We start from the raw sequence: 13,849 nt of genomic DNA on the forward strand, positions 1-13,849 counted from the left end.
TAGCCTAGTATCACTTCTATCACATTGTGTTGGCCAAGCAGTCGCAGGATCAGCCCAGATTCCAGGGGAAGAAAAATAGACTCCACTTCTCTATGAGGAGAGTATCAGAGAAAGTGCCATAATTCTGATCTGCTATAGTCTGTCCTCTGGCCACAAATTAACTTTATTTTCCTCCCTTGTTAATTACATTTACTGTCTCCTAAGATGTCATTTCATTATGGCATCAATCTTGAAGTCCAGGAACTCATCCTGTAAATTAAGTCCAGGTTTGGAAGAGGTTCCTATCTCTCTGAAAACCTGTGAGTTAAAGGGACAAGTTATCTGCCCCCACACATCCAATATACACTGGTGAGGTAGAGACAGGAAAGCTACAATCGATATTTCCATTATATTCCTAGGCTTCATCCTAGGAGATTCTGATTTAATTGTCTAGTTTCCAGTATGGGTATTTTACAGACAAATAATGATTTCTCGTAGAGATTAGACTAAAGAAGCCTGAACTGATATATACTTGACAGAGCTGGATGTATCAGTGAGAGCTGCTTTGAGGTAAAAGTCATTTCATAAAGCAAAGTAATAGTACCTAAGGACAGATTAGATATGAGAGATAAAGAGCAATGGTTATTCAAGTTCTCTTCATGAACTCTAGTGTAAATGTTAGAAGGCCAGTGACTCACTGAATGAAAATGAGGACATTGAGGGAAGTTCTTTCCACATGGAAGATGATAGTCTCTCATTTGTTGAGTTTTGGAAGAGAGTAGAGATGGTCAAGTAGAGGTGTTCTAGTGACTGTGTGAAACTGCAAAGCTGAAGGTCTTGCTTGGCTACCAATAAAGTATAGAAGATAAAATCATTAGATATATCTGATGTTATGTGGAAAAGGAGAAAGAAGGGAAGTCAGTTAAATTTAATTTTTTAAAAAAATGCTAGAATATACAGTATACTGGGTATATTTATATAGAAACTAAGTGAAAAAGGAATTTGAGAAGGAAACTGGAACTCTGTCAAATGAAATAGAGAAAATGAAGGCAGGTGAAAACAGAAGAACCCAACCTGAATCAGAATAGGTAAAGTTTTGAGTTCTAGGAAACACATAGAAGTGTCTGAGCACTGTTGAATCAGGAGTGATTATTTTGAGCCCAGGATAAGACTGGTTTCCCTGCTATCATATACTACAGTTATTTCTGCCTCTGTTAAATGCAGGGAATAATTGCTCTGTATGGAAAATAGGGGCACCGTGATTGCAAGTTTGCTTTTAGCTGTTAAGCTGTGGGACCTATAAATTTAGACATGTTCCTGAAGAAATGATTAAATTGGTATTTTTGAAGGGCTATTATGTGGAACACCTTGGGGTAAAAGAGACAGGATGCTAGAGAAAGGAAGATTAGGTATAACTTTCACAGACTAGTTATGAACCAGTGATGGCTTGAACTGTGATATGCCATGCCATCCCAGTTCATATGCTGATATTTTACCTAAGTTCTGTGTATTCTCCTTAGTATTCTTGAATAGCTCTTATATTTTATGATCTCCTGATCCTTTTAAAAATATTTTTATCCCATTTATTTCTTCTTTAATCCTTGTTTTCTAACCTTGCCTCACATTTCCATTCTGTATTTAAAGACCCATAAAATATGCGTATACCCTTATATGGCTTAGTGTCCCTTTCCTAATTAAGCAGTTTCCCTTCTTCTAGTTCATGGAATTTTAAATTTATTTTTAGACAGAGAGATAATTTCAGAAAATCAGGATTTAGTTCCAAAGCAGAGAATTTCTGGAGAAGAATCACCCCATGCAGTGATTATGACAAGACTGACTGAAAATGGACATCCTCCTTTAGATGCCTGGAAAAGTGATGATTGGTTATATAAGAACCAGGAACACTGGGACATAAATTTGCCACAAGAAGCTTTCGTTCATAATGCAGTCTACACCGAGGAGGGAGACTTTGAATATAGTGAAAATAAGGAAAGTTTTGATGTTAAGTCAGTTAACTCAACTTTTGACACACAACAGGGAGTTCCTATGAGAAGGGGTTCCCCAAAGTGTGATCAGCTTAAAACTAGCATCGAATTTAATTTAGACTCAGTAGGTAAGCAACATTCAGAATATAACGGAAGTGGGAATGCCTTGAACTTGAATACAAATACTCAGCACCCAAAAAGTCATGCCACAGTGAATTCCTATGAATGTTATCAATGTGGGAAGGCCTTCAGCCGCAGTTCGTCTCTTGTTCGACATCAGATCATTCACACAGGAGAGAAACCCTATAAATGCAATGAATGTGGAAGATTCTTCAACCGACGTACAAACCTTACTAAGCATCAAAAAATTCACACTGAAGCAAAGGCCTCCGAAGGCAATAAATATGTAAAACTCCTCAGTCAGCCTGAAGACAGTAATAAAAACCCAAGATTCTGTTCTGCAAATAATCCCTATGAATGTGTTAACTGTGGAAAATCCTTCACCCGGAGCTCCTCACTTATTCGACATCAAGTGATTCATACAGGAGAGAAACCATTCAAATGTAAGGAATGTGAGAAAACTTTCAACAGGAGTTCAAACCTGATTAAACACCAAAAACTTCATACTTGAGAGAAGTCCTATGACAGGAAGAATGTGGGATTATCTTCAGTCAGAACTCATTCAAAGTCCATGAATTTATTCTGGAAGGAATCCTGTGAATATAGTAAATGAAAGAAAATGTTTGTTGGAGATTATTCTTTAATTGATATGACTGAATTAATATGGAGATAAATCTATTATTGGATAGAAATCTGAGGGAGCTTTTCCAGGCTTCAAATGAAGTCATAAGGGTTCAGAGTTAAACATATCCACATGATAGTGTTTGTCTGTCATTATTCCGATATCCATTACCATCATCTTCCCCTAGTTCATAAATGGAACCTATGGAATGCTTATATTCACCTGATCTATTGATGAAGTAGATATTAGGGAGGAGCCAAGCAATACCCTTGGAGTTGACATCTAATAAAACTCAAACTTTCAGTCCTTATAAGAAGGTCACAGGAAACCAGGAACTCACAAGAATATATCCATAGAAAGACACTTCTAAGGACTGACTCTGAATTAATGGCAAAGACCACAGTGACAGCCAATTACTTCACACCTAGTAATATCCTTAGGTGTCCTCGTGTGGAGTGGGGACTGGAATTGGAAGAGGGTTTTCAACTGCAGTGGTGGGTGGATGTGTTGTTAATCTACATGTATTCTCAAGATCTGCATTTGTTGAAGTACTGTTTGGGATGTAGGCTTGAGAGACATCCATAGCCTTGGGCTGTCATTTATCCCAAACATTAAAAGGTGAACAGAGTGTCCTAATACTCTGTGTACCAGAACTGCCTCTTTTTTCTGTAAGCTACATCAGGATCCCAAAGGGTTCTTGAGACAAGATGTTTATCTTAATTTGCCCCCAAAGATTCATACTGGAGACATTGCCAATGAATGTTGATGGTGACTTTTGTCAGAGTTCATATGTTATCCAAAAGCAGAAAACATTCTGGAGTGAACTCCTATGATGAGTTAATAAATGTGAAAATTTATTCTATGTTCATTTGTTCATTCTTTACATCACAAGCTGTTAAATTAAGACAAAACCCTACACAAGTATTGATAATTGACAGGGAAATTCATATAAACATAAGGCAACTTGTGGAGAATCCTAAGAGAAAAACACTCTGAACATAGGAAATTCTTGAGGTGTACAGTTCAGTCACTCATCAAAGCAATGACATGTTTACTATAATGGATTATGACATTCTCCTTTTAGGCATTCTGAGTCTAATAGTTCACCTTTTTTATAAGCTATACTTTTCTTTTGGCTGGTTGAAAGATAAAAGTACTATTTTCATTTGTTATCTTTTTTCTCAACAGCTAGCTATTTGGGCCTAAGTAAAATACTTATTTTTACTCCTAAATCTCTACACTTTCCAAAAATTAAAAGATCTATATACTATTTACTAAGCTAAACATACTTAGATTCGAAGAAAACCCCTTTAGAGTACACTTAACATTTAATTTTTGCAGAAGAGTTACAGCCAGTTAACATCTTCCAGCCTTTTTCCATAAACCTATTAATAAACATTTGAATTTCATCATGTGCATTCAAAGGCAGGTATCTAAGCTGAAACATGAAGAAAGTGAAAATTAGCTAGATTGTGTGTGGTGGAGTGTGGGAATGTTAGAAGAGATGAAAAAGGAGAAACAGTACAGAGCTACAGAGTGATGAGGGCATGGCATCAGGAAACACGTTCACTGACTGGAAAGTGGCACTGGAAAAGAGTGGAGCAGGAATACACAGAGGAGAAATTAGAGGGAGACTCAAAGGCCAGATCGTGAAAGGCCTTGTAAGCCACCTTAGAAGTTTGGACTTCATGCTAAAGCTAATGGCAAAAAGTGAAATTCCTGTCACCACAATTATTCAGTGCTCTGAAAGTGCCAGTTGGAATAATGAGAAAAGGAAAATAAATGGAAATTGGAAAGGAGAAAATCATTTGCCGATGATGTGGTAGACCATTAGGACAACCTAAAAAAATCAATTGAAAAACTTAAATTTAATAAGTTAATTCAGATATACTACATACACCCCACTTCCCTCAAAAAATACCTTGAATAAATGGAAACATGTTTCTGGATGAGAAGATCATTGTAGAGATGTTCAATCTCCCCACATTAAACCATTCTAATCAAATATTTCATTAGGAAGATTATTTCACCAAGTGATTATAAAGTTTATTTTGTAGAAGTAACAAGTTAAAATAGCTATATACCTTTTTATTAAAGGGGGATGATAAGAGGAGTCTTACTACTAGTAACATAGTGCAGTACTAACCTAGGAATTGACATCTCTGGGACAGAATTGATTGTAACTAGACCTAGGTGTTTGTAAGAATTTAGCATGTCATAAATTATCACATTGGTGTGGAAAAAAGAATAGTTAATATTACATTTATATCATATGCAGGTATGTTAATTAGGTGAATATATAATATAGGCTGATATTAAAATCAAAAATTAAAAGTTGAACATCAATGAAAACTGGTCTAAAAAATTAACTGCCAATTCATGATAAAAGTATAACCAATAAACATGGGGGAAAATACTATCTTCACCAATAATAAAAACATAACACTTGGGGCTAATAACATATGAAAGGAATATTAAAGCTCAGTTTTAGCAGGACTGTCAAAATGGCAACTCATAACCACTAACAGGAGTGTAAATAATTCCTACCTTTTTGGAGAGCTGATTTGACGTGTATGAAGAGCCTTTAAAAAGTCAGTACACAGAGGGAACAGATCAGGAGTTAAGGATTCAGGAACCTCAAGAATGCATGTGTTTCCCCAGAGGGCAGCACTGGATGCACAGTCTACAATAGGAAAGTGCAAGAAAGCTGCAGAAAGGACCAGGCATCCAGCCTACAAAGCAAGGGAGTAATTGCAGAGCTCAACCTGAGATAGCAAAAAAGAACAAGTGTGACTCGAGAACCACCAGACTCAGCAACAGCAGCAGCAACAACAGTCACTGAGGAACTAGGTCAGAGATGAGCTAGGAGTGGGGCTTCCCTGGTGGCGCAGTGGTTAAGAATCCGCCTGCCAATGCAGGGGACACGGGTTCAATCTCTGGTCCGGGAAGATCCCACATGCTGCGGAGCAACTAAGCCTGTGCACCACAACTACTGAGCCCATGCGCCACAACTACTGAAGCCCACGCGCTCTAGGGCCCATGTGCTGCAACTACTGAGCCTGCACTCCAGAGCCTGCGAGCCACCACTACTGAGCCCATGTGCTGCAACTACTGAGCCCACGTGCCACAACTACTGAAGCCCACGCACCTAGAGCCCGTGCTCCGCAACAAGAGAAACCACCGAAATGAGAAGCCCACGCACCGCGACGAAGAGTAGCCCCTGCTAGCCGCAATTAGAGAAAGCCCACATACAATGAAGACCCAGCACAGCCAAAAATAAATTAAAATTAAATTAAATTTTAAAAAAGATGAGCTAGGGGCAAGGCAAGCATATCACCCAGGCTCTCTTACATATACTTAAATATATCAATAAGCACTTAAATATTTGTCCATCTGTTTCATATTTAGGAAGCTGTGGTCAAGTTGTTATTGGCACAGATTCCTCTGGATCAAACAAAACACTGTTAATTCCTACCCTCCTGTAACTTATTGCAGTAATTATGACCCTTTGTCTCTAACACATGCCCACCATCTGTCATCTGCCACTTTTGAGTTATATGATTACCGTTAAGATCAAGAAACCCATTTCCATTGCAGCAATTTTCACCATCATCTCTAGCCTACACAGAACAGACACAGCAAAGCTCTTCAAGAATGTCTTTGCTCCTCTTTCGAAACATCCCTTAACTCTGGAGAAGAGAGTAATAATAAATCCTTTCCAATATTCCATCACCCTGCACCTCTGAACACTATTCTCTATGGTATTCGAGAAGTTATGTTATTAGAAGTAGGTCAAGTTTGATTCCAGGTTTTAATTACCCAGGTTAACAGAATAGGTTGCTCTTTCAGATGTTTAAAGCAACACGTTAAACTCCAGGTTCCAGATGTTTGCACCCATGACGATGAATTCAACCCAAATGTAACTTACATTTGGTCCATCATAGACTCCCACACTTTCTCTCCCGGCTCTTGCTAATGTAATTACTGAGGTCTTGTAATTCGTACAGTACTAATTGGTATCTCCTCTAGGAGCAGGGAATGCTTGCATTTTTTTCTATCAGGGTTAAGTTGGGATCTAAGTCTCATTACGGGCCTGGAGCCACTGACAGTGGTGGGGAAGCGCACTGAAGAGATGTGGTATCAGTTTGTGAGGCAAATGCTCCATCTGTAATCAAGAGTAAACTTGAATGGAGTGGAGGTCTGACACCGTCAGCAGATAAGCAGATAAGGGATATTGTAAGTAAGCAGATAAGGGATATTGTTGTTATTGACAAGAGAGGTTCAGAGGAATGGGGTGGCCGTGTTCTTAGCCTCACTGGTGTCTACCCAAATGCCTATCCATTGCTCTTCATCAGTTCTCTTACCGTATCTCTGACCAGGTTATGAATTTAATTAGTGCTGCAATTTTGCAACCATTTCAGTCAGAGTGTGATTTGGTCCTCAGCCGTATTTGCCTTGCAGCCATTGATAACAAGCGCTAAAAACTGTACTAAAAAAACCAAAACAACAACAAAAAAACGGACAGACAGAACCCTAGGACAAATGGTAAAAGCAAAGCTGTACAGACAGAATCACACAAAGAAGCATACACATACACACAAAAAGTGAAAAAGGAAAAAATATATTAAAAAGAAGAGAGCAACCAAATCAATAAACATCTACCAATGATAATAAACTCTAAATACTAAACTAAGATAAACATAAAACCAGAAACCAATTAGATGCAGAAAGCAAACCCCAAGTCTACAGTTGCTCCCAAAGTCCACCGCCTCAATTTTGGGATGACTCGTTGTCTATTCATGTATTCCACAGATGCAGGGTACATCAAGTTGATTGTGGAGCTTTAATCCGCTGCTCCTGGGGCTGCTGGGAGAGATTTCCCTTTCTCTTCTTTGTTCTCACAGCTCCCGGGGCTTAGCTTTGGATTTGGCCCCGCCTCTGCGTATAGGTCGCCTGAGGGCGTCTGTTCTTCGCTCAGACAGGACGGGGTTAAAGGAGCAGCTGCTTCGGGGACTCTGGCTCACTCAGGCCCAGGGAGGAGGGGGGGGAGGAGTGCGGATGCGGGGCGAGCCTGCGGCGGCGGAGGCCAGCGGGACGTTGCACCAGCCTGAGGCGCACCGTGCGTTCTCCCGGGGGAGTTGTCCCTGGATCCCGGGACCCTGGCAGTGGCGGGCTGCACAGGCTCCCCGTAAGGGGGGTGTGGATAGTGACCTGTGCTCGCACACAGGCTTCTTGGTGGCTGCAGCAGCAGCCTTAGCGTTTCATGCCAGTCTCTGGGGTCCGCGCTGATAGCCGCGGCTCTCGCCTGTCTCTGGAGCTCGTTTAGGAGGTGCTCCGAATCCCCTCTCCTCGCGCACCCCGAAACAATGGTCTCTTGCCTCTTCGGCAGGTCCAGACTTTTCCCCGGACTCCCTCCCGGCTAGCTGTGGCGCACTAGCCCCCTTCAGGCTGAGTTCACGCAGCCAACCCCAGTCCTCTCCCTGGGATCCGACCTCTGAAGGCGGACCCTCAGCTCCCAGCCCCGCCCGCCCCGGCGGCTGAGCTAGATGGCTCCAAATTTTTAAAATCATTATTTTCATCATAGCAACTGAATGTCATAGCCACTTGATCTCTCAACACCTTGCCCTCTACCTGCACTTTTCTTCGATTCTGCCACTAGTGATAATTTGAGAAATCTCTATACCCTAAAATTAATTTTTTCCTCCAGCAAGGAGGTTATCTCTGTGCTGCTCCCAGTAACCCAATCCTGAACCCCATTTAGAGGATCTATTTTCTAGGACCACTTTGGTCCCAATAAGTATTTCAGTCTGGGTCCCAGCAGGAAACAGGTTCTAGTTTTAAAATAATTTGATAATAGTTTAACAATCTGGGACTATTTAAAGAGGTGTGGGCAGAGTTTAGGGAAACCACAAGAAGTAGGGAAGTATTCCAGTGGTAGTAACAAGGGGGTGTTTTATTCCTAGGCCTGAAGAGGAAGAGGAAGGAGCCATCTCAGAAACTGGAAGGGAGAAAGTCATGTAAAGAAGGCACTTTGGTAAGAGCTGTGACTTCAGATCTAGAAGAGCAGCCAGTCAAAATTAACCCTCCAGTCTGTCAGGGCTTCCCACTGGCCAAACCTAGTCAAAGCCAGAGGGCTCGGGAGCCTATTGATATAGTCCATTTAGGCCAGCCTCCCAATGTTGGAGAAGGATAGGAGTGGATTTAGAAAGGCAAATGGAAGATGTCTGATACAGGATCCAAAATGACCTGATGAGGGACTTTTAGTGGACCTTAGTCTTCCTGAATATATCTATGATTCACATCCTTGGGAGTCCAGCTCTCCTTGGACTAGCTTCTGTACCCAATTAGGTTATCTGTAGCATAAGTAGAAGTGTTTTTGTTTGTTTGTTTTTGAGATACAACTGACATATAACATTAGTTTCAGGTATACAACATAATGATTCAACATTTGTATATATTGTGATCACAAGAAATCTAGTTAACATCCATCGCCACACGTTACAAATTTTTTTTCTCGTGATGAGAACATTTAAAATTTACTCTCAGCAACTTTGAAATATACAATACAGTATTATTAACTATAGTCTCCATACTATACATTGCATCCCCAAGACTTACTTATGTTATAACTGGAAGTTTGTGCCTGTTAACCACATTCACCCATTTCATCCCCCCTCACTCTTGACAACCACCAGTCTGTTCTCTGTATCTATGAGTTTGGGTTTTTTTGGGGGGGGGGTTAAGATTCCACATATAAGTGAGATCATACAGTATTTGTCTTTCTCTAACTTATTTCACTTAGCATAATACCCTCAAGATCCATCTGTGTTATTGCAGATGGCAAGATTTCCTTCTTTTTATGGCTGAATAATATTCCATTGTGTATAAATATACATACTGCATCTTCTTTATCCATTTATGCATCAGTGGACACTTAGGTTGCTTCCATGTCTTGGCTATTGTAATTAATGCTGCTGTGAACATGGTAGTGCAGATATCTTTCCGATTTAGTGCTTTCATTTTTTTAGGATAAATACCCAGAACTGGAATTGCTGGGTCATACAGTAGTTCTATTTATAATTTTTTTAAGAACCTCCATACTCTTTTCCATAATGGCTGTACCAATTTACATTCCCACCAACAGTGCACAAGGGCTCCCCTTTCTCCACATCCTTGCTAATACATATTATTTCTTATCTTTTTGATAGCCATTCTAATAGATGTGAGGTGATATCTCACTGTGGTTTTGATTCGCATCTCCCTGATGATTAGTGATGTAAAGCTCCTTTTCATGTACCTTTTGTCTTTGTAAAAACGTCTATTCCAATCCTCTGCCTATTTTTTAATTAGATTGTTTGTTTTTGCTATTGAGTTGTGTTTATATATTTTGGATATTAACCCCTTACCAGATATACTGTTTGCAAATATTTTCTCCCATTTGGTAGGTTGCCTTTTCATTTTGTTGATGGTTTCTTTTGCTTGGCAGAAACTTTTCAGTTTGATGTAGTCTCACTTATTTTTGCTTTTGCTGACTTTGCTTCTGGTGTCAAATCTAAAAAATCATCTCTAAATCTGAAGTCAGATAAAACTGTGAGTTGCTTAAAATGTACATCCTGGTGATTTGATACATATACACTGTGAAAGGATTCCCCCCATCTAGTTAATTAATACATCACCTCCAGGCCAGCCAAACTTCTTGAAGGTGTTGTCCATCCTGGCTCTGTACTGATGATCCCACTAACACGTACCAGTACTTTTTTCAAGTTTGTGTATTTCTTTGAATAAAAAAAAGTATTTCTATTGTTTGCACTAAATTATGACTGGATTATGAACAGTGGCTCTGACTGGGATCTATTCATTATTACCTTAATAGATGTGATCTTTGAACTTAGTAATTTACCAATACTAGTTCTGCTCTGTCAGTTTTCTCCAAGGATTCCTTGATATTCAAGTTGATTTCTCTTGCCCTCATTACTTCATTTTGATGTTGTAATGACTGAAATAGGTTATTTCTTAAAAGAAGGATCTACTATTGTTTGTCAGAGACATTAACTAGGTACCACTCTAGCAAGTGAGGAAAATCATAAGAGATATCACTTACTAAATGTATGTGACAATGAGTTTAGTGGCTAAAAAAACAGTTTCTGAGAAATAAAAATACATAGGATTAGTATTTTGATTTCCTTTTTTTAATGAAAATGCTTCTTATAAAACATTTCATCTCCTAATATAGTCTTAAGAGATATGGAAAATCAAACTTCTAGGTTTTAATCCTGGATTTGCTACTAATTTGTCCTATAACCAGTTATTTAACTTGGGACTCTGATTTCTCACCTGAGAAGGGGGATAACTGGCCCACATTTTGATTGTTATACAGCTCAAATGAAATAATATATTACTACTACTGAAGTACAAGAGTTGCAAATGAAATGCAAATATATAATTTTCATTATTATTAGCACTCAGTGATGTAGCAGTGTTTGGCTCATGGTAATTGCTCAAAAGTCACAGCCATTATAACTATAATAATTGACCAAAGAAGCAATAGCCTGGCTCAGAAATTAACAATCAACCCTCCAAAACATCAAATGCAATAAATTCTAGTTCCAGGGATGAAGGATTCCTCAACTGTATGTGTTCAGGCTTTCTAAGAGTCAAACTTCTTTTTCTGTGGAAGAACCTGTAGCACCAGAATTCATCATAGATAGAGCAGTTCATGTTTAGACAGGGATAAATCCCACCTTACCCCACCACCTACTTTAATATATTGATATTTTCAATTATGAAATGGTTGGAAATTTTCTTTCAAAAGGAGAGAGGCCTGCCTTTACTTTTCCCATCTATCATTGAACCAGGAAAGGAAGGTAACAACTCTTGGAGACCTATTCAGAGCTAAAATATAAACTACAGAAAAATCCATTCAAAAATCCTGTGCCTGTGTTAGTACTCTCAAATATCTGAATGTGTGTCTGCGTTTATACATGTGAATGCAGGCTTACCAAGGATAGCAGACACTGACTAGATCAAAGCAGTTATTTCTAAAACAACAAAGTCCAGCAAAAACGAACACTTGGGAGCATATTCACCAGTTGCCTGACAATCTAAAGGTGGATACTGATCGGGATCTGCCCAGGTGGAAGACAGCAGTAGAGCAAAGGGGGCCTTTTGCCCACTGGAAGATAAAACCAAAGATATCTGGTCTAATACTAAAATATAGGCATAACTTGGAGATATTGTGGGTTCGGTTCCAGACCACCTCAATAAAGAAAATAATGCAATAAAGCGAGTCACATGAATTTTTTTTTTTTTGGTTTCGCAGTGCATATGAAAGTCATGTTTACACTATACTGTAGTCTATTAAGTGCACAATAGCGTTATTTCTAAAAGAAACAATATACAGGGCTTCCCTGGTGGCGCAGTGGTTGGGAGTCCGCTTGCTGATGCAGGGGACGGGGGTTCGTGCCCCGGTCCGGGAGGATCCCACATGCCGCGGAGCGGCTGGGCCCGTGAGCCATGGCCGCTGAGCCTGCGCGTCCAGAGCCTGTGCTCTGCGGCGGGAGGGGCCACAGCAGTGAGAGGCCCGCATACTGCAAAAAAAAAAGAAACAATATACATACCTTAATTTTTAAATACTTTATTGCTAAAAAATGCCAACCATCATCTGACAATGCAGGGTTGCCACAAACCTTCAATTCGTAAAAAACAAACAAAAAACCTCATCATTTGTGAAGCACAGTTAAGTGAGGTATGCCTGTATGCATGTCATAGAGGAAACCAAGTAATTGGACAGGAGATAGAAGGGTTGAGGGAAGAAAAGAAAGAGGCTATTAGAAGATTAAACTTCCAGGAATAACAGAATTTTCCTTTGCGTCTTCATGGGTACGAAATGGTAACATCTCAGTGGTTTTGATTTCTGAATGAAAATGTATAACTTTTTGGAATTAAAAAAAAAGTCAATCAATATTCTGCATCAGCTTCTATCTGTTTGGCTCTTTGATCCTAAAATAATTCCTTCATGTTCACTATTTAGTGGATAACACAAAAGTGGGAGAGAAGGCTGACATGAGGACTACCTGCACAGTGACTTGCTTGATGCTGTTTTAAAGTTTTATTTCTTGTCAATTGCATTATGAATATAAAAAGAGTACTAGTTTAAAGAGGAAGGGAATTTTTCAATCAGGTTTCTCTTCCTGTGACTCAGTTTTCATATAAAAGCAACTGGAAGGCTTCCCTGGTGGCGCAGTAGTTGAGAATCTGCCTGCCAATGCAGGAGACATGGGTTCGATCCCTGGTCTGGGAAGATCCCACGTGCCACAGAGGAACTAAGCCCATGTGCCACAACTACTGAGCCTATGCTCTTAGAGCCCATGCTCTGCAGCAAGAGAAGCCACCGCAATGAGAAGCTCACATGCAGCAGTGAAGACCCAACACAGCCAAAAAATAAAGAAAAAAAAAAAAGCAACTGGGAATACTACTTCCGTATGGGGCACGTGTAAAAATTTTAATGGATTCTTTGTTCCTAAACCCCAAAATTCTAAATTTTTTTCTCTCAATGGACTTGAAATCATTTTAAGATGTGAAGTTATGATGATACTGTCTCTTCAACAGTATCCATCCCTTAAACATTTATAATGTGTCAACACTGTGCTAGAAGTCAGAAACACTACAGGAACTCCTAATGCCTATATAGAAGGTACTATAGAAATGATGTGAAAGCACAGGATTCCAGAGACCAGATTTGACAATGTTTAAGCCTCCAGCATGGGGACGAGATCTCCGAGATGACTCTGAAACTGCGTTTCCAGATGGAGAGGAAACGCTTACTGACCTGAGTCCTAGCTATGAAGGGATCCATCCCTCCTTTTCTGTTCTCTTCCCCTAGGGAAGGGCAGAATGGTGGGAAGACGGCCGGTGGAGTGTAGGGACTGTCATTTTTGTAGTCTGAAGAGGTCAGCTTCTCTAGAATAGAGCGCTGTAAACCAGCCCGGACCCCCACCCTCTCCAGAAATTAGGCGGATCCCAAACCATTCGCACCAGCTCCCAGAATAAAGTCGGCCCAGCTCAGCCCGGAGTGGTCTGAGCTCACTGCTACCGCGAGAGCAGTAGGAGTTTCGTATGAGCCTTAAGAGATCTTCACTAAGAG

General features: G+C 40.0%; 1 protein-coding gene across 5 annotated transcripts in view; it reads left to right on the top strand.

The window, feature by feature from the left end:
• Nucleotides 1–13,849, top strand: part of ZNF215 (zinc finger protein 215) — a 193,123-nt gene that overhangs the window by 171,833 nt on the left and 7,441 nt on the right. For 4 of the 5 annotated variants that reach the window (XM_029207134.1, XM_029207133.1, XM_029207136.1 and 1 more), the window contains one exon: nt 1,724–2,595. In XM_029207134.1, coding sequence (XP_029062967.1) covers nt 1,724–2,595 — 872 coding nt within the window. Of the gene's footprint in view, nt 1–1,723; nt 2,596–8,669; nt 8,741–13,849 lie in introns of those variants that run through there. The other variant, XM_029207138.1, reaches the window with a different exon arrangement.

The sequence above is a fragment of the Monodon monoceros genome, unplaced genomic scaffold (assembly GCF_005190385.1).
Source record: "Monodon monoceros isolate NGI ecotype Baffin Bay Population unplaced genomic scaffold, NGI_Narwhal_1 Super_Scaffold_7, whole genome shotgun sequence".
NCBI lineage: Eukaryota > Metazoa > Chordata > Mammalia > Artiodactyla > Monodontidae > Monodon > Monodon monoceros.